At 38.6% G+C, this 21,872-nt stretch overlaps 1 protein-coding gene across 1 annotated transcript; it reads left to right on the forward strand.

The window, feature by feature from the left end:
- Positions 1–47: 47 nt before the first annotated feature.
- Positions 48–21,086, forward strand: LOC111321776 (mediator of RNA polymerase II transcription subunit 16). Its single transcript, XM_022924744.2, has 24 exons — positions 48–167; positions 787–912; positions 1,011–1,070; positions 2,483–2,591; positions 3,511–3,606; positions 4,117–4,269; positions 5,637–5,736; positions 6,908–6,997; positions 8,514–8,582; positions 9,052–9,126; positions 10,910–11,022; positions 11,999–12,168; positions 12,874–12,938; positions 13,250–13,396; positions 14,119–14,235; positions 14,601–14,834; positions 15,438–15,515; positions 16,082–16,185; positions 16,351–16,465; positions 17,459–17,569; positions 18,200–18,259; positions 20,019–20,226; positions 20,379–20,585; positions 20,705–21,086. The coding sequence occupies exons 1-23, from the start codon at positions 118–120 to the stop codon at positions 20,581–20,583; spliced, it is 2,655 nt and encodes an 884-aa protein (XP_022780479.1). The 5' UTR covers positions 48–117; the 3' UTR covers positions 20,584–20,585; positions 20,705–21,086.
- Positions 21,087–21,872: the final 786 nt, after the last annotated feature.

The raw sequence follows: 21,872 nt of genomic DNA on the forward strand, positions 1-21,872 counted from the left end.
TGCAAACGCAGTTCCGGTTGGTTCTCTTCGGCTGTTATCCGATCTAGTAGGTCAGCGGTAATTCATCCAACATGGCGGAAAAGACGAACCAGGTAACTTTTGTCAATACCCGATAAAATGGACTTGATTTACGATGCAGTTTGGTCTACATCAAAGCCAGTAAATAGGTAAAAACTAATTTTTCTATCAAGTTAATCTTTTTGTGCTCGGAATAAAGTTAAAGTAAATTGATATTGTGTCAACAGAATGAAGCTGATCATTAACGATACTTTGAATTTTTAACTCCCAGAATGTGGACACTTATTGACTCCTTACGGGTGATCGTAAATTTCTAGTGAGGGTACTTATGCAAATAAGGTGTTATAACAAAACGATATTTCCCAGTTGATAACTTTCTTTAATCATCTTCAGCTGTGTCATGTTATCGACCGTCTATTTATTATCTAATTGCAGAGAAGAATTACATTTATATTATTATCAGTATCACTCATCAGTCGAGTGTTGTGGAGAATTTGGTGGGCTAAGATATGTTTCAGCTTGATGAAATAAACCAAAGAAAAGCGAGAATTAAAAATTCGTGCGATGCAGGCACTCTTGCTATTATAAACAGGTTAGCTTTGAATAAGCTTAGACTCCTCTTTTACAAGTTTTGAATACACAAGACATCTTCAGATTAAGAGATTGCCAGAGATTAGCATCTCTGCAAAATATGGTAATTATACTATTAGCAATAGTTAATCTAGATTTTCATTAATTTTAATGACATGGCTTTTTATAAAATTGAAGCAATCCTTGTGGCAAAGTTGTTGTAGCCTGGTCCTGCAGAAACTTGATAGCATTCAGTACTGGTTACCGAAAGCTCGAGGTCAGTGAAGAGCAAAATCCAAGCAGCGCCAATGGACAAAATGAAAGGTATACATAGTAACAAATCATGACTCAAGGAGCTCTTTATGTATAGGTAATAAAATGATTTTGAGTGCAATGAATGTTCTCTTGTTATGGATTTTTAGATCACAGATCACAAATGGAATAAATATTTTGGATCCTGATTGTCCATGGGATGTATCCAGGTACAATACGTAATTTGTTCTGAAATACATGTACAGTACTTTTTTTTATGATTATCTAACTTGTTACACCCTTGCATCAGTTTGCAAGTTCTCCATCTGTTCCTTATACATTTTCCTTGGTATGTTCAAGGAGAATCTGGAATAACAATCAGTGGGGTTCTTGACTTTGTGACCATTTCCTTTATTGCCATGACTTTAATGTTTGACTCAAGAGTGATACTGTTGGAAGAAATTAGATACTTATCACTCAGAGGGTTAAGTTGCCAGATCAGAATTTGGACAGTTTAGTTTTGGAGAATCAAGTAAAATTAATTTACTGCTAAGTTATAATATTATTTTATTTGTTCATTTATTTATCAGTTAGTTCTCTTTATCAGTTATTGCCTTTGCCTTTATCAGTTATTGCCTTTGTGAGGCATGAGGAGTCCAGTGGTCAATGCACTGGACTCTGGGTCAGCTTATGGCCCGGGTTCAAGTCCTGGCTGGGGCTTGACGTTGTGTCCTTAGCAAGACGCTTCACTCACATTGCTTCGTCTTCTCAGATAAGATGTAAAGCCAGAGGTCCTGTCTCCTTTGTCTGTCAGTTAATTTGGTTAGGCAGGGGATGTTAAAGAACCCACTTCCCGAGATTACTGTGAGGTGGTCTGGCCTGTTTATTAGGAATTGGGGGGAGGGGGCATCTGTAAAATTTCTTCTTTATTAATTGTAAACTGCCGCTGGCAGTCTGGAAAAAGTCTCCCGCTCAGTGTTGTAAAGCACATTAGAACATTGCATGGAAATGCATTATAGAAATTGATATTATTATTATTATTATTATTATTATTATTATTATTATTATTATTATTATTATTATTATTATGCAGTATACACGTTTGGATGCTAGTGAGCTAAGCAAGATAGGGCGAAAATTCGTAGCCTGTCTGCATGACAGGACTGTTAACTATAATAATATCTAATACTACTTAAATATAAATGATCAATATAAAACGATAAAAGTGTCAATTGGCTTAATACTAAGATGTTTTTTTTTTTTTTTTTTTTAATGTTCATGATTTACTTTTCGGCTCTTAAAATATCCTTAACTTAAAATGTTCATAAAATACTGTTCATAAAAACCAAATCATAATGTCCTTAAAATTCTTACGATGTTACCAGTTTAAATGTTCTTGCAATGTTCAGAGTGCTACTTAATACAGTTTTCTGCATTCTCAGCAATATTTCTATTATTATTATTATTATTATTATTATTATTTGGCCTAAATGAAAATCTGATGAGCTGAAGAAGCTCAATGTTGAGATTTTAAATCTCCTCTTTTCAATTATCATTGAAAGGATAATTTATATGTCAAGAAAAATGTTGGTGGTGAAAGTTGTTGAACATTTTGTTATTATTTTCTTACTTCAACTTGAAGTTTTAGCTCTGGTCATGAGGGTTTAATCCAAACTCTAACATGGGATGGAACAGGATCAAGACTTCTCTCAACAGACCTTGTTGGGGTATGCAAACTCTGGGCTATGAAGGTCAGTTCCTATGCAATTTTTGGATTTTTCTTCTTTTTTTTTTTCCAGATTAGTTTTGCATTCATGCCTTTTGAAAATAAAACCAGATTCATGCTTGTCTAAGGTTACTGATGGTTTATCTGCATTTCCTGTCTTTTGTTGAAATTTTATGATCAATGATTACTTTATGCAAGCATACAGCTTTTGCTCTGACCAAGGGCTAAAGCTTGAAACATCAGCTTTGGGAACTAGGTATGGTGGCCAATTTACACTACCAACTCGGTAAAACCAAATTAGCTTTAATTAACATCAAACAATCTCTCAACAGAATGGTACTAATCTTGGAGCACCTACATGTACTGTAGTTCAATATTTTTTTACCTATTGGACTAGGTGTGGCTTGTGCATGTCACCTCCCCTTACCAACCCCCTAAGTTGAGTTTTAGCAATCAGTAAAAGCTCTCTATATTTTAACTTTATTTAAACCTTTAATACCTAAAAGTGACCAGCAGTTAATTTCTCCCTCTGGTAGTACTGTTGAATCATTCATTAAGATCACGAGAATAAAAGAAAATACATGTAATCACCAACCTAAGAAGCTTTGATTGTTAAACAGATTCTCCTTGTCAGTCCTAAATGAAATGTGTAGAGGAAAGTATGGAGAACATTGATACTGTTTTTAGGGTGTAAAGGGATTGTGAGTTTGTTTTGGACATTGTTAATTTATAAGATGTGTATTTACCATCCTGCAGACCTCTTCCACTTTTCTCCACGATACACTTTCTTTAAATTTATATGGTGTTATCAGATGACTAACTAATAACAATGTGGTTTGCAATTTTTCTATAATTATGTCAAGTTCAAGTTCAAGTTCATTTGAGTGTGATTGAAGATTATAGTCATCTAAATTTTTGTTTGTGTGTAATTATTTCATCAACAGAATCATATGGTAAATGACTGGGAATGCATCTGTACTATTGATGTGGGGGAAGGAGAAAGATTGGTTGCTATCTCATGGATAGATACTGGCATTAAGGTAAAGGTGGCACATTTGCTCACTTGCCAAAAAAAAAAAAACAGACAATGACAACTTCAGAGTAAGAAGCAGAAATTAACACCTGCATTTCGCATGACAAAATGAAACATGCATTGTGCATAAAATGATTTTTTTTTTTTACTCTCAGTAAGGGATACTTCTTTTTATGGGCAGCAAAGTTATCAAAGTATATGACAATCATGTCCAATGTCAGGAAAAAAGGTTTATTTCCCATTTTTAGTCTGATCGGATAAGTGAGATCATTTTTTTTTTTCCATGTGGGAAGTTACTCATCCCAGAAGTTTGGGCAGCCTCCCTGCCCTGTTTCTCTACTGTTGTGCTTGAGTTTAAAAAAAAAAGCAAACATCTTGTTAATATTATTTAAAATTTAGACAAATGAATTATTAATAACCTGTAACCAAAGACAGGTTTGACAAAGTTCTTGCTGTTAGCTTTGTTTTATTAACTTAACTCACCTTCAATCTCGGTGATAATTTTCTATTTCATTAGAATTTGTTTAGCCTGTCTGAAGATCCCCAACATTCTTTCATGCACAAGAATTTGAGTGATCGCTTTAAGACGAATCGAAGCAAGCCCCCTTTAGTAGAGATTGGTGGTATGAGAGCCAAGGATGGCTGGGTGGCCATAAGTGAAACTGGTCTAGTAAGTTACATCTTCTGCATATGTTTAAGCTCAAGATTATTTTAAACTAGTCATAATAAATGAATTTTCTCCAATTACTGTGTCAGAAACACTACCACAATGCATGGGCAAAGGAAGATATGACTTTACATGCAAAGCTAGTTGTAATCATTTTAACCTGAAGTTATTTTAACTTGCAGCATGGCCATCTCCTTGTCAACCCTTTATGCCCTAACGTCAGCTTGCATATTCTCCATGGTGTTCTCCATACATTTCCATAGTGATGAATAGGAGAATTTCTTTAAGTTGTCAATTATACCATTTAATCTCTTAATCTTATTGTGTGATTCAATGGCAGTTTATTGAGGAGAATTAGTACATCAGTCGCTCTTGGAGATTAACTCTCTAACTCCCAAGATATGATTGTTAATTCTCCCCTATAGCTGCTACACATTTCATTGTAAATTAGTGACAAGAATTTGGTGTTAGATCAAGATAACAACTTCTACCTGATGAGTTTGAGTAATCTGTGGGGATATTAAAGGGAGAATTTTCATGTGGGTCATTTTTGGGAGTTGTCAATGCCTGGTCCTAGTCAGGTACATGTAGCAGTGCAGGCATGCTTCAGGTTTTGTTTTGTTTTTTTTTTTCGAAGCAAGTACACAGTATTTCTCATGAAGAGTTTGACTTCCTCTTGGATATTTGAATAAGGGGATTGTTCAATATGCTCAAGACTTCCTGCGTCTAAGGTTTTTTTTCAAGTGTTACTTAAAAAACCCTTGCTTCCAGCTACCTCAAAATGTACCATGAACCCATGAAATGATGTGCGTGATTAGTTCCAGCATAGGCATAAATGAGGTCAGTTTGGCTCATCATATCTCTTGAACAAGCAGGGTGACCTAATTATGTTTTTCATAATAATTTTTTAATTCACTGAAAATTATTTGATAACCTTTTTTTTCCCAGAGGAATCACCTAAAAATGACCAATAAAGACCAATGAGTCACCTTAGGATTTCTCTCAAATGTACTTTCTTTGGAGCAAATATTGCATTCTTTTCAGCACTCTGGATAAATTATTGATTGGATTTACCAAGAAAGTTGGCTTATGAAGGAACACCAATGATAATTACAAAAAGACATAGTTTAATCCTTGATCCTTAGAAACTAGCATACTATTTCGCCTTACAGTATCACCCCTGAATCACACATTCTAAGGTCACAAGAAAAAAGGAAATGATCCCAAAACTTGGAAAATGTTAATAGAGAACAGGTTAGAGAATATACATACTGATGTTGGGTGAAAAAGGTTAAAGGTAATCAGTTGGTGGTCAATAAAGTTATTGTTTTTAAATGTATGTGATTTGATTGAGTGTGTATAATCTGTAGATTTGTGTGACCACAATTAAGCCAGAAGTACAAGTCACAAGGAAATGCTTGGCTCAAGTGCGGACAAGAGTGGCTGTGGCTGATCTGGCATTTACTAGCAGTAAGTGTTCTGCATGCTTTAGTGTTTGATAGTGGCAGTTATGCAGACAAATGGGTTATTATAACACCTGAAGGCTGTTCCTTTTGTTTGCATGATCTTATTTATGGATGAAAGTTGTGAAAAATAACATTGGACTCTTAATTACAGCTATTAATTTTGTGGTTGGTTATCCCTTTTTGGATTTTTAGAACTACACATGACTTTCCCTTGCCGAGAGTTTCTTTCTCAGTTTTTCTCTACTCATTGCAAGACAATTATATTAATATACTACCAACAGATTGTTTTACTCTGAGGGACTCTTTGAGACTTTGATTTCATAAGTTTAGCAGAACTGAACCTTGCATAGCACAACTGTGGGATATTTCTCTTGCTGGTAATTTTAAATTCACCTTACACTGCTTACTGTGACAACTATATTGATTTGATACAGAGACTCCCTCAATCCTGTTACCATTACAGGTGTATTGGAGAAGCCTATGTGTGATGAGCTTCTGTTGGACCAAAGCAGTGGCTATGACTTTTTCTTGTGTAGGACACTTCTGTAACTCTTGCGGTTCCTCTTTCAAATAAGGAATTCCCTGTGTAATGCATGTTTGCAATCTTTTAGAAATACCAGACAAACAGCAGAAAGAGTTTTCTGCAGAGAAGGCCAAGTTTATCCTGCTTTCATTACAATGGGGGCAATTCAGATTCCCTCAACAACTCACTAGCACCTGTCAGTGGAGAGGGGCACTGGGAGGGTTCAGGCTTGCCCATTCTAAAAAGCACAAAAAAATTGCCTCCATAACTAGGGCTTGGAACCATACTTCCTCAAAACCAGTCTATCAACATGTAGGTCATTCCATGCTTTCATATGGGTTGTAGGGGGTCTTCATAATTAAGCAGTAGGGCACATTTTTCCAGGCTCTAAGATGTGATTAAGCCACATGGTATGTTGGGAGAACACTCGAAACGCGTGTAAAAATTAATGTTTTGCTTAGAGTTAGCCATGTGAAGTCTTTGTTGAGTTGCTGTCAGTATAAACTGTCTCATTTTCAATCCCATTTCATTAGATTTAAGAACTCACTTGTAGAGAGAAAATTTTGCAAACTCTGGGATAAAATGTTTCATGTTAAACAACAATTTTTTTTCCACCTTGAAGTACTGTAAAACCATTAATCCTTTACTGCAGAAGGAAAAGTGATTGTGGTGGCAAATGATGGGGAGCCATGCAGTGCAGTACAGTTTTTCAGGGTTTCCTTATCTGGTGGACCAGGAACAGGTAGATGTACTGTACATGTATGTACTGTCTGTTTTTTTATGTCACTTAGTAGTCATAAGTTGCATCTAAAAATATGAAATAATGAAAAAACAAAATTATAAAATGAAATACTGGTAAAAAATGGATCTCTAAAACAATGGTGCATTGGGGAGTGGGCTGGTTATCCATCATTCCTAAGTTTACTTGCAATTTGGGGCAATTGTTTTGTTGAGGGAAAACACTGAAGAAACTGGAGAAAAACAGTTAAGGCAAAAATGGGACCTATGAATAACCAGGTCATACCTGAATGTGGTATCTGGGCCAAGAATTCAACCCTTGCTACAAGAATGAAGGGCAATTTACATTTTACTGGTTCCCCCCCCCCCCCCCCACCCCTCGGTTTCTGTTAGAGAAACAAAATGAAACATTTTCAGAGATGTTGACCTATAATTAGTGATGCCAAATCAAGAGGAACTGTAGGAATTCGGGTCATAATAATATTTATGAGGCATAGCAAGGGAAATGGTAAATGTAATTTTGTTCATATATGCAAAAACATGGCAAAGAATGGAGGGCAATCTCACCACTGTATATCATCCCTGTTCACTCAAGTATTTACGTTTCACCGGTGGGCCCCCCTGGTTTCTGTTAGAGAAACAAAATGAAACATTTTCAGAGATGTTGACCTACAATTAGTGACGCCAAATCAAGGGGAACTGTGGGAATTCAGGTCATAATAATATTTATGAGGCATAGCAAGGGAAATGGTAAATGTAATTTTGTTCATACACAATGTATGCCAAAACACCCACAATCAAGAACTGGCTTTGATGTCATGTGTACATCAAGGTTGAGTTGGAATTTGGACTTCTGATTGAGGGAATAAAGCAGAGATCCTGGGTGAAGCTCCCAGAGCAACCAAAAAAGCAGAAAGATCAATCCAAAAGTTTCATCAGGCCCAGGAATTGATCGCTCAACCATAGTTCAACTATTCACCTCAGAGTCGGTGGTTAGTGGTGGATATTTACCGAGCTGCAAAGCGGCGAGGTAGATATCCATCGCTAACCACCGACACTGAGGTGAATAGTTGTTTTAGTATATACTAAAACAGTGAGATAATAGACACCACTGTCGTTAATTGGAGTGATTTCTTCGCTTGTCATGGATGCAAACCGGGACGCCATTTTTTCCCGAGTTGCTCAGAGGTAAATAGCAAAGGATATTCGGAGTATGACTAGTCAATCAGAGTGCGCCTTCAATGCTATCCACTGTTTTAGTATATACTAATAAGCAATTTCTACTGCTACTTGGTCTTTTCCTCATCAGCAATTTATATTAGTCCTGTAGCTTGTGGTAGGAAATTTAAAAGTGCATTACTGAGAGTGTTAGTTGGATCTTAACAAGATTAATATTTGGTTTTTATCAACTGATTTGGGAATGTAAATTGTCCACCATAAATTGTTTCTAAGTTGACATTTCAAGCACTAGCCCTTCGTTAGAGTGATTTTGATGTTAGTTTTATTTGTTTCTGTTTTAGATGACTGTCAGATCCAGTCAGATCCTCTTCCCTGTCTGTTTCCACATTCACCCACTGAGCCTAAAAATTGTAAGTTGTGTTAAAATAAGCTTCTATCAGTCCAGTCCAGAGATACCTGTGTCAAGATTGTTGTCCATTGCTATTAATTTTCTTTAGTGATTTATTTTACAGACAAGAAATACAAAGGACTACAACACAACTACATTGTAGTAGTCTTAGTAGAAGTAGTAATGTGATGATAGCAGTGCTCCTAAGAACAGATGCAATGTTACATTGCAAGAGGACATATACTGAACCTTGCAATACTAATGCTACCTACATAGAGAAAAGTGCAGCTCAATTGTCTTAAACTTTGCATCGCAAAACTACTGGGACTTCCAATGCAACACAGAAAGCCATTGACGGTATTATTATAGATGCTAATTCAAAAACTAAAAGCACGTACTTTACAAAACTACTGCTGCATTATTACTAAACTTAAATATCACTGTTTACTCTGAAAGGAGTTATTTCATGTTGGTTGTTGTTTGGCTCTTAGATCCAGATTATCGTGTGAAAAATATCCAGTTTTTGTCCAAGCACTCTGGGGAAGCCCTTCTGGTTTGTACAACTGGTAAGATCCTAGTGTGATAAATCTTATTTTAAAGAGTATACTCTCTAAATTGCTTTGATCAGCACCCAAGCAAGCAAGCTCTCTCAAATTACCTTTGTTCCAGATATTTCTTTTCTCCTGACTTGAAAAGTCTGTCTAGGTAAAGCTGCTCTATAATGGAAATCGGGAGAAGGGAAAGATTAAAATCTTTAAAATCAGCTGTTTTTTTTTTATATATATATATATATAATTTGCTTAACGGGCCTCAAGATTTGAGATCTATTGAATTCTGCTATGCTAAACGTTAAATAAGGCGCTCAAACATCTAAAGCAAAGTTTACAAGTACAGTGCTTTTGATCAATTAAGATTTCATGGCTGAATGTCCTAGTGTACATTGTGCTCCAACATGGTAGATTTCTGCACTGTATGTTACTGTGACATGTAATGACATAGATCCTATTAGAGCGCTAATCAGAAAAAAGAAAAGTGCTTTTAAGAGCCAATGAGAACTCAAAATAAAAACAGGCAAACCGCCTAAAGCGCGGGAAAAAATTGGGCGACCAAATCGTGATTGGTTTTAGCCGGTTTTGCATCTGATTGGTCGATAGAGAGGCGCGGGTTTTCTGGACAAATCACAGAACGAAGCCAAAAGCAAAATTAAAGGCAATCTCGGATTACTTTAGAAGCAGTTGAAAACAGACTATGTGTTAGTTAGTATTTTAAGTGAAATATTGCCTTTGCCGGTTATACACCAGCACGTCGACAGTGAAGCCATTTTGGATAGAAGTTTGATTGCGTGGTTTGTGAGATCTAGTGGTCTAATTGTTAGCGCACTGGATTCCGGCTCAGAACTGTGATGTGATCTTAAACAAGGCACATAACGGACCAGTCATTTTTTTTTTAATATACGAAAGTCATATATGTGAACTGCGGTTAAAGAAATGAATACGAGAGTGATCTTCGCAATAATGAACACGATTTAAGCGGTAAAGAAAATAAGGCCTGAAAAAGAATTTAGGCCTGCACAGGATTTGAACCTATGACCTCTGCGATACCGGTGCAGTGCTCTACTACCGGGGGTGGGGAGGATTTGGGGGGTCGCAGAGTATAAAGTGGGGGAGGGGACTCTAGAAAATTGACTGCCAATAGGCCTTTTGCAGCTTAAGATCACGTGCTTAGATACCGTATGGCAACGCCATACTGGAGAGCAAGCACTCCAGTGATCTCAGACAGTATAGAGGTCACAGAGGTCTGCATTCAAACAAAGAATACAGCGGATAACAGGTCAAAAGGTATCCCAATTCGAGAAATCCAGTAAGAAGTAATCAACAGCTTCCCGGAGTGTATCAGCAGCAAAATCACACCAAAATTCGTTTTTCGTTGATACACTCCAAGGAAGCTGTTGATTAAAACTTACAAGATTTCTCGAATTGGGATACCCTTTAACTTGTTATCCGCTGTATTCTTTGTTTGAATGCAGGACCTCTGTGATCTCTATTTTGTCTGAGATCACTGGAGTGCTTACTCTCCAGTATGGCGTTGCTATGCGGTATCTAAGCACATGATCTCTAACTGCAAAAGGCCTACTAGCTGCTGATGAGGGTGATCATAAGAATAATTATCACAGAGCCTTATGCGGGAATCAGATCAATTTTATCGTGACGCAACCAAAATCTCCCGACCCTCCGACCCTCAGTATAAATTGATACTAGCCATCCGTGTCATCTTAGTAGCTTTTTGTTATCGAAACCTAAAAATCCCCGCCCGGTTGTGGTAAGCTTGGTTTTCGTGTTCAAATTTCAGGGCCATTTGGGAGTTGCATCAAACGATGGGAAATGAGGAAGGAAACCATACAGCTACATGAAAGATTTCAACAAGAAATTACTCATCCACGTGGAGGCAATTACAGTGTATACGTAAGTAGCAAAAGTTAAAAACAAGTCGTAAAAGTTCATTCTCAGTAAAGTAAAGCTTAAACGAATTCCTCTCTGTTACAAGCTCTCCTTCCAACTTCAAACAAAAACTCCAAAATGCAAACACACTGGAAATAATTCTGCACAAATGATTAGTCGCTCGTATTGTCGTGCATTTTGTTTAAATAAAGAAATACATCTATTTGAAAGATAATCTGGGTTTATCAACTGAGTTGGCTAAGTCCCTTACGCTGGAAGTAATTTATTCTTTGAATAATAGTAAATTCGTTAAATAAAGGTGAATACTTGAAAATCATTATGTAAACTGCGGATCAAGAAATTTATATGAAAGTGATCTTCGCAGTAATGAAATAATTTGGATATATCAACAAAGTTGAATTGGTAAATTGGCCACCGTAACGATTACAAAAGCTGACGTTTCGAGCGTTAGCCCTTCGTCGGAGCGAATAGAGGAATTGTGGGTTGTATGTGCTTTTAAAGGCAGAAAATGGAGCTACGTTATTGGTGGGAACATGTCAACGAGAAAAACACGAATAAATATGTGGAATGAAAAGCGTTCGTTGATCCCTCTATTCGCTCCGACGAAGGGCTAACGCTCGAAACGTCAGCTTTTGTAATCGTTACGGTGGCCAATTTACCATTTCAACTTTGTTGATATATCCAAATTATTTCGTTACCCCAACCGACGCAGCCCCAAACAGTTTCTTTAGAAACTATCAGCCTTTATTCGCAGTAATGAACACTACTGGAGCAGTAGTGAAAATAAGGTCTGAAAAAAAATTGGCTTGTTAGCTCAGTTGGTAGAGCACTGCATCGGTATCACAGAGGTCATGGGTTTAAATCCTGTACAGTCCTGAATTTTTTTCAGGCCTTATTTTCATTACTGCTCAAGGAGAGTTCATTACTGCGACGATCTTTTTTATATGAATTTAATAAATTCTTTGTTTAAATAATCCAGGAATGGACCAAAGTAAATACTTACGATGATCCAGCAAGGATTGTTTGTCTCTGTCTCCCTCGCATACCTATTCCAAAAGTCGACATCTCGCCAATGAATAATCTGTTGACCTACCCTGCATCGATCTTACTGGTTCAATACGATGATGATAGACTTCAGATGCTAAATTGGTAGGTTGGAAACTTGAAAAAAGTGCAACAGTTTTTGAGGAGAACAGCTCTCCTGACCCAACTTACAGCCAACAGTCGACTGAAACAATACCGACAAGTTACCAACTGATCAGCAACTGATTACCGACTGATCAACGACAGTTTATTTATATTTTATTGTACTTTTGTGGAGAACTGTTTTTCCTTTACCGTTTCACTAGTCAACAACAGTTGTGTTTTTCTCCACGTGCAACGCATACATAAAACAGTTAAGTGTGACGTGTCTTTGATGGCAAGTGGCAAAAAATTGCCATCAATTTTTGTTAGTACCGATTTTCAACGCCTGTCATTGCTCTTCAAATCAATTTGTAAGTTAATGAAGGCAGAAGGCAGGGGGCAAAAGGTGCGGTTTTTTTTTATTCTGAGAGAGAGCATCTGCTTTTCCAGGGAATTTTTAAATCAACCTCTTGATTTTCTCTCATACGTTAACCTTCAATTAAAGCTGTGCTTGTAATAGAAAATGAAATTTAATGATCAGTTTAGAATTGATAGCAAGAGTTAACCTTGTCCAGGCTCAATTTTTTTCTTTCAGGCGCTGTAACTGAGCAACGCACATTTTGTTTTTTTGAACCATGAGGAGTTTGCGTAATTTTGTTTACGGACCATTATAATATCTACACATTCCAAACATAACCAATCAACAATAATGTTTTTCATATCTTATAGTGTTGGTCTAATACCGAGCGGGTCTTTTCGCACAAAAATGAAACCTTCAGCAGACAGTGAACTAGGTAAGTGATTGAAGGAGCTTCTACAACATAGTTTGAGCTATTTTTAGCGCGATGAAAAAATACTCTTAAACAGAAGGATAACACAAAAGAATAGAACTAAGCAAAGAGGTTTGAAAAACCAAAAAAGCGTCGAGGATAGTTAACAAATAACAAGATTGAAACGGATTTCAACGACAAGATTGAAAAATTAAGAATGAATTTCTCAAGATGCACAAACCTTGATACAGCTCCCAGGTCGACAGGAGGTTTTTGCGTTGTAAACGTGACAGTTTGTTTGCATTTTTTTTTTTTTTTTATAAAATTTATCTCAGGTACCGCGCATAAGAGAGCACGTTTCTCTGTAGCAAGCTACAACGCAGGCTGTCTGGGCGCCATCTGTTATTCTCCCTGCTGCTGTTGCATGGTGGGTATCACTATGGCGGGAGATATTCGACTTTTAAAACTGCATCATCTTGGTGGTGAGTATCGAATGAATTGTAATCGCCTGAAGTAGTTTACGATTGCTCTTGCTTTGCCTTGATTCACTTTGTGATTGGTTCATTGCTTTCCCTCTTAACCCCCAACCAATCAAGACTTAGTTTTTCACCTTAGCCTGTGTTTGACACCCGTCCACATCTGCTGACTCGTAGCTCTGACTGGCTCCTTGTACAGGTAGTATTTATCTTCACTCTAACTGCCTGGTGGGGTTAGTTTGGTTTTGGTTTTCAATCAATCAATGTAAAAATCTTTGTTAACCTAAATGAATCGCTCCCATTTCAAATACAACGAACAGCTAATTGTGAAAATGTGCGAAAATGACGCGCACGTTGATTTGATAACCTAAGCGTAGCCGGTGAGAACAGCACAAAGCAATGCCTATTGTGTTCGTTGTACGACGGTCGTACAACGAAGACAACAGGCAGTCCAAACTTCCCTAGTAAGTACTTGAATTAATGTAAGGGCAAAATCCAGTGAAAAGGAGTATTATTTGCTTTAGAACAACAACTTATTTCCTGTTAAAGGTTTGACAGTTAATCTACCCTCACTTTTTAACCGAGAGCATCTGAGGATCTTCGAAATGACCTTTACGATTCCTGTAACAGTCCTGGGAACAGCTTCTCTTTTATCAATGGTTCGAAATAATGAACCCGGCTTGACAAACAAAAAGGTTGATGCTTTTCCTTTATATGTTCATTGACAGACAGTATGGGTGGAACTCAACTGAAACGCAGCCTAACGGACCTGCTGCTTTACTCTCTACTTACCGGCTGGGAATGGTGGGATGTGCTAATGGCGGCTCACATTGGAACACCCCCAGGTACTTCCTCTACTTCTTCTCCTGGTTTTGCCTCTTCTCTTTCTTTTATTTCCTCCTTACTTTTGAACTGAATAAACAAATCAATCCGTCTAGTAATTCGTTGGTTTGTTCTTCTCTTGCTCTCTTCATACATGCATGTTCGTTTTCTCGTTCATTATTTTTTATCTGTGTTGTCAATTCATTGGTGCATGGTTTCATCCGTTCGTCCACCTATCATCTGTTTATCCACTGATTCATTCCATCCTTCGTTCCATTCTTCCTTCTTCCAGTATTTTTTCTAATTTACGTTTATATAGCCATGCATTTATTAAGTAGTTGCACTTTTTATTTCTTTCCTTTCGCCATCATGTACCTCTCGTCGTTAGATACCCTCGAAGCAGTTTCAAGGCAGTTCACAGATGAGTTCAGAATTCAGGACATTCCTCAGCAGCACATTCGGTTGTCCAGGTTCCGCGCGATCAAAGCCAGTCTGTTCAGATGTATGAAGGATGGAGCAGGGCAGGCAGTAGATTGTTATGTGTGTCAGCTTCTGGTCGCCATAGCAGCAGCCTTTAGATCTCTGCTGAAATCTTCACACACTGCTGCAGAACAACTTGCCAGTAAGTTTTGTGCTTTCTTTTGTTTTGGTTTTTCGGTTTTCGGGTTTTTGTGTTTGTTTTTGTTTAAAATTACAGCCCCTTTGATAAATAGCTAGCATGCTAGAATAGCCATAGCATACATGTATGTCGACTGGAAATAGATGAAATTTTTCCTTGGTAACTTTGAGTCCTGCGGCCTTTCTCATCAGAGCTAATTGTTATGTAAATCGTGCTGAAAGCAGTGTGGGACTGCGTTGGTTTTTTCCTTCATTAAGTTCCGTGACTGCTTTGAATGCTCATGCCATCCACTCGAAAAACCGACAGAAAATTAAGACCACTTTTGATTGGTCAATTTTAATTGACCAATCAGAACATAAGAAACTTCAAAGTTTCTAGCACTCGAGGCCCGCTCATTTGTTTTTTTACTTTGAGTTTACAGTGGCTCCGTTTGAGTTATTTTCCGTTACTCTGATATGCCTGCTGATTACTTTTGTTTTGTTTTCAGTTGTTTTCGACCGAGTCCACTTGAGTCATTGCCCTATTTTGTTGAAAAAATACTTCTTTGTCTCCAAGTCAGACGTTGATGTGATTTGACCTAATTTTTGTTCTCTGCGTCTCTTTCAGAGATTTCATCGACTTTGGATCTCGAGGTTGACAAAGTCTTACAAGTGTTGGATACAAAAGAGCTGAGTTTAGATAGCAGTAAGAGAAATAATCCCTTGATAAACGAGAAATACCGACTTTCTCTTATAAGAAACATTACTGCCGGCCCCTTTTGCCTGCCAGCATTTGATAAGCTTCCACCCACTTTTCATACAATTTCCTTGCCAGTGATTGACTCGAATTGAACTGTTATGCTTGTGGAGATTAGCAGTACTTATCGATCTCTTTCAGAGGTAATAAGATCTTGGGTTAGGTAATAAATTATTTTGAAAAGCTTACATCAGGATAACTAAATAAACTAAAAAATTGAAAAGGCGTAAATGAAATATTTGCTCGCCACAAGTTTTAGCCGGCGCTATATCCAATGTGACCCATGTATCGTTTTAATGTACATGCGTTGTAGTTAATCGAGGCTGTTTCGCAAATGCCACGCGCCAATCCTGGCCAAAATTTCCATTTCTGTCAGAAAGTACGACAAACAGTAGTTGACCGTACGGTTTCTCTATATGTTGAGTTTCTTTGTCACATTTGTAATTCTTACCTCATCTAATGGAGGGGCTTTCTGTTTGTTTGTTTTCTTTTTTTGTTTTTATTTGTTCTTACAGCAACAGCGTTGTCAATGTTCCCTCTCGTCCAATGGCTGACTGACCTTGCTATGTTTGTGGTGGTAGCTTTCACATCTCAGCAAAATAAGGAGTCTGCGCCCGGGGTAAGCTGACAAGTGCAGGATGGATAACAGCAATTAACACAGATAAAAAAAAAAAAACAATAACAACAACTAGAATCTTCTCTTTCATTGTGCCTGCGGAAAAAGTGTAGTCATTTTGACAATTTATTAAAATTTTCCAGTACGATTTTTTCTTATTTTCTATAGGTCAGCTTGATCCGTGACACAAATACCCTCGGTGCCTTACGTGAAATGCTGGTGTTGATCCGTCTCTGGGGACAAAGCACACCCGCTGTACTGCCGTCCATCACCCCATCAGCAGGTGGGGTGAACAGCTTTAACAGAGATGAAATTCGCAAGTCTGAATACCCTCTTACTCTAATGACTAGTTATAACGAAGCTTGTGGAGTACAATATGTTGCAAATCTTTAATTCGTTGTTACAGTGAAACGACAAGGAAATAGAGTTTATTCCATGGAAAGTGCGCCCGAACGATTTTTATTGTGACGAGTTGCGATGCATCAAAAAAAAAATGGAAGAAAACGAGTGAGCGAAGAGAACGAGTGACTTTTTTTATGCATGGCAACGAGTGAATATAAATGGTTCGGGCGCACTTTCCGTGGTATGATGTTTTTATTTCATACATGCTGAGAGATGACCGACGCAATTCGATGGAAGCGAACGACTCTGAAAATACGTCGTTCGTCCGATCAGAGACACGAACCAAAGTACTTCTCAGTGTAAATCTCAGTGTGTATGAAATAAATAGTTATGCTACCAACCTACAAAGGATGAGTAACTGATGTAAAAAGCTGCGACGAAAGAGACGCACTATTGAACAACAAACAAACCTTCGAAGAACTCAAACGTGACCTGACTCCTACGCTTTAACGCAAACGCAAAAGTAAACTACTGACACTCAAGAAGAATAAGCCACTATCGACTAAGTTGCTCAGTACTAAAGCCACCGAACCTTTACGGTCTGCCGAAACTCAAACCCGGTTTCCCGATGCGACCTATAGTTTCGTTCTGTGGTTCTCCTACAAACTAAATATTCAAGTTCCTGACGACAATACTACAACCACGCACCCACGAATCCAAACGTAAGCTACAATCCACCGAAGACTTCATTAACGCTACCACTGAAGACTGTACAGAGACCTGACGAATTACCAACAAGTGTTACAGCAATCTCACCCGGGATGATTGAAGCTGGCTCAGTGATTTCTAGAAAGGCTTTTTAGTCGACACCCAGCTTATCCAGATGAATAAAATGTTTTTGTTTTTGTTTTTTGTTCTTTTAATCTAACCACAGACAAGAACGAATCATTAGCTCTGTTGTTCAAGATCCTCACAAAGATTTGGCTCCTCAGCAGGCAAGCCAGTTCAGATGAACCTGATATTCATGTAGATGATAGGCTGGCTGGTGAGTTGTAAACAAGGCACTGCTACTTGAAATGCAATCCTGTATTGCCCATTTTATAAACTAACAGCATATTTACGAAGGTGGTTATGACGTATTTTGGTATGTTTCAAAAACCAGTCTGTGAGTTATTTCCCTACAGCAATTAAAGAATACTACAGTGTATAATGATTTAATGTTTTTTGGATAGCGTTTGATTGTTTGAGGGGAGGGTTAGTTGAAGCCAATCTCAGAATAAAGCAAAGGGAATCTGATGCAATGTGTTTTAATTTTTAAAATTTTCCGAATTCAAGTTAGCCCGCGAGCAGCCTCCCTCCCTTCCCTTCCCCACTTCTCCCCTCCTCCCGTTCTCAGCGCCTGCAGGACACGCGTTTCTCGACCAGCGGGAATATTTGATACGAGTCGAGAAGAGATATGCTATGGGTCTGGCACGAATTCTAGACCCGTTCCAGATCCAGACGTCTCGCCGGCCGTTGTAGCTCGAGGCCCAATCCTTTCTCCCAGGCGAAGAAACGCTAATAATGAGCAGGCGGCCTAGTCACAGGCTAAAAAACACAAATGCGCATACGCAGGGTTTAATAAGTTTCAGTTTTATTAAAGTCATGTTAACTTTTCTTCTCTCTTTTTATTCAGCCCCTCTGATTCCAAATTCAACGTCTCTTCAAAACATGCAGATAGGAAATTTGAGTAGAGGTGAGGGGAACGCTGGTTTAATTCCGGGGCCAAAAGCAAAATGATTTGCCCAAAGAAAATATGTAAGAAACGTATTTTTGATACATGCATAGCACTTTTTCGCTTTAACTTTATGACCAAATTCATGGCAGGATGTGGATGCCAGTTTAGAGGATATTTATTGGTTTGGCCATTGTTTCGGCTCAGCAAATGCGAGCATGTATCTAGAGAGCCCACTGGCTCTCGTTTGTGTTTATGTTATCAAGATTGGTTTGAGTCATCAGGAAAAATCAGGGAGCAATAAAAGGAAGTAAAAATCACTACTTCAAATGAAACAAGCGGAGGTTTAAATCTTCGAAAGTTTTGGTTGTTGGGATTTCATAGCCTGCGCAGGAGCCCTTACTATAAGCGCTGCAGGCTAGTCTCTCCGCCCGCGGGAAGATTTGAGACGAGTCAGGGTGATGTTTGCCGGGGTTTGGAACTAATAATCATTGCCGCGCCGCTTACAGACATCTTTAAGGCTTGCGTTGCTCAAAGCCTCGGAGCGCTCACAATGAGGTGATAGGTGAACTTATTGTCGTTTTCTGATAAAGCAAACGTTTCGCTAGAAATGAATAAAGGCTGATAGTTTCGAAAGAAACTGTTTGGGGTTGCGTCGGTGGGAGTAACGAAATAATTTGGATATATCAACGAAGTTGAAATGGTAAATTGGCCACCGTAACGATTACAAAAGCTGACGTTTCGAGCGTTAGCCCTTCATCGGAGCGAATAGAGGAATTGTGGGTTGTGTGTGCTTTTAAAGGCAGAAAATGGAGCTACGTTATTGGTGGGAACATGGCAACGAGAAAAACACAAATAAATTAGTGGAATGAAAAGCGTTCGTTGATCCCTGTGGGATTTAGACTGCCGGTTTGAAAGATGAGCTTTTGTTCAAGAGTTTTACGGCTTTCCGTGCTACCTAAATGTAAGGAAAGACCGCAGATTGCCATATGTTTCTTAGAATGATTAGGTAAATTAAAGTGTCTAGCGACTGGTTTCGATGTGTCCTTGTCATTCTTTTTCACGTCTCGAAGGTGTTCTCGGAATCGGTCACCTAGTCTTCTGCCTGTTTCGCCGATGTATATCTTTTTGCAATAAGTGCAAGTTATGCAATAGATTACATTGGCGGAGGTGCACGTGAAGTGATCAGTGATCTTAATGGATCGTTTAGGTCCCGATATTTTATCAGTGTTGTGAATGAAAGGACACGTTTTGCATCGTGCACGAGCGCATTTAAAAGTGCCTGGTTGATCATTAGTCTGAAAAGAACTTCTGACCAAAAGACTCCGACGAAGGGCTAACGCTCGAAACGTCAGCTTTTGCAATCGTTACGGTGGCCAATTTACCAATTCGACTTCGTTGATATATCCAAATTGTTTCGCTAGAAACTTTTAGCAGCCATATCAAGTTTGATGTAACCGATTTTGATTAGAGAAACACTTGTTCGCACGAATTCTGTTTTTACAATTTTTATTTTTGAATGGCTGGCTCCGCGAACCGGCGAGTCCGCGAATCCTTTGATATGATCGGCTACGTAAGCATTGCCGACTTGAGAGTACCAGCAATGTTACAAGCGAATCTGTTGGCCTTGAAATTAGTCCATTTTGTTCGCATCAGATGGCTGGATATTGGCCTCGTTCTTATTCAGTACATTTGATTCGCTGAGGTCCGCAAAAACTAGACTTGGCCACCATGTATCCTTTACCTCACGATTTGTGATGAACGCGTGTTTTTATCCTAGGAGTGTCTGGTAAAGCTGTAAGTGGAACGATCCGGCCCAGCGTGTATCAATTCGGTTCACAGCCAGTGGCACACCAGTATCATCAGACCTTCCATCCATTCGCCTCAGCCATTTTCCCGATGCCTGCCGACGGCTCACATGTCATGGATATCGTAAGAAGGGTTTACTTGGACAAATCACCGGAGACAAAGTTAAAACAGTGCACCAGGTAATAAGTTTGTATTACAATGACAGATTCTGAACTTGGATTTACCTTAAGATTTCTCTTTCCAAAAAAGCTCATGCTTCAAATGAGCTATAATCGTGCTGTTCAGTCCCTACTCATAACATTCGATTCTGATCAAGCGTTCATTCCTTCAGGTGCAACTGTGTGTCCCTGGTGGAAGGGATCAGTGACCACGCGGCAGCAAGAGCCTGGGATCAGAGATGGATGAGGGCGTGTGTGTGCGGCGGCAGCTGGAGGAAGCTGCCTTACAAGGAACAACAGACTGTCGTAGCAGCCGCTACTACTACTTCTTCATCTTCTTCCAATGCTACAGCCCCAGTCTCCGTTAGTGGTCAATAGAAGCAAGTTTACCTCGTAGTACACTGTTGAACCTTAAGTTTCTGTCCCTGCTTTATGTATACAGAAGAACGATAAAACAACCACAACAACAATATCAACACCTTGATTTGTACTTCAATAGGTTTAGGAGAGATTCAAATTTCACAAAAGAAAAGAAAAAGGATTGCAGGCCGCCTCAAATGACCATATGGGGCCAGGAAGGAAGAGTGTGAAACTTCAGCAAGGAGAGTAATGCACTAAAGACTGGTAAAGTACTAAGGAACACACACACACACACACACACACACACACACACACACACACACACACACACACACACACACACACACACACACACACACACACGCACACACAAAGGAAACTGTCTTCAGTGCTATCAAAACGTAACTTGTGCTAAATGTATTGTCGATATTTTATTTTAAGTAAACTTATTATAATTGTAACTGGTATTGGTTTTGTATTGTAATAAAACAAAAAAATATATTAAAGAAAAAAAGTAATCATATTCTCCGGTGTGTTCCATAGTGGGCACGTGAAGAGTTACATGGAGCATCTTGAAAACAATAAACGATAAATCAAGAGTTCAACTAAAAAAATCAGCATACCCCAACGGTGTTACCATCAGTAAAATCGTATCATGTTTATCAACCACATGTTTAATAAATCGAACGATTCTTTTGCCAGACTTGCAAAATTTTTGACCATCTGTACCATCTTTCGAGTTTGGCCGTTTGTTTCATAACTGAAGCGAGGCTGCCAAAAATATTTGCAGTTACAATACTTCAGCTGCAACATATTTGAAAGAGAAATTACTCATAGCTTTCTCCTGTGAGCTCAGTCAACTGGGATGACGGTGTTTTCTCATCTCCCCTAAGTCCCGTTCCTTTTGATAGCAACAGTTACGGTGTCACAAAATTTTCGTTCCTTCACTTTGGTGTTAATTCTATACAGGTTGTTGACTTTCATCAATCGTTTTGTGGCCAGGAATTGTTTCTCAACCGAATTCTGTTTCCCTTGGAGTACACGAAACAGATTTTTGAACATGATTCTTTGGCGCAATGTTAATAACCATCGGCGGACCAGGGGTCGAATTCGACTAAAATTCTGGGATCAGCTAAAAGTCAGATGGGCAATTGAGGATAAAAGCCTCCATGTAGCAAGCCAGCGGAATGCACAATGAGAACGCAGGACGCAGTAAGGATCTGGGTGTCAGATAGGATTTAAGTACGAGGGTGGACTGTACGAGAGAATGCGCATGGGGGAGGGGGGTGAAAATGAATGGCGGCAGC

The sequence above is a fragment of the Stylophora pistillata genome, chromosome 13 (assembly GCF_964205215.1).
Source record: "Stylophora pistillata chromosome 13, jaStyPist1.2, whole genome shotgun sequence".
Taxonomy (NCBI): Eukaryota; Metazoa; Cnidaria; class Anthozoa; order Scleractinia; family Pocilloporidae; genus Stylophora; species Stylophora pistillata.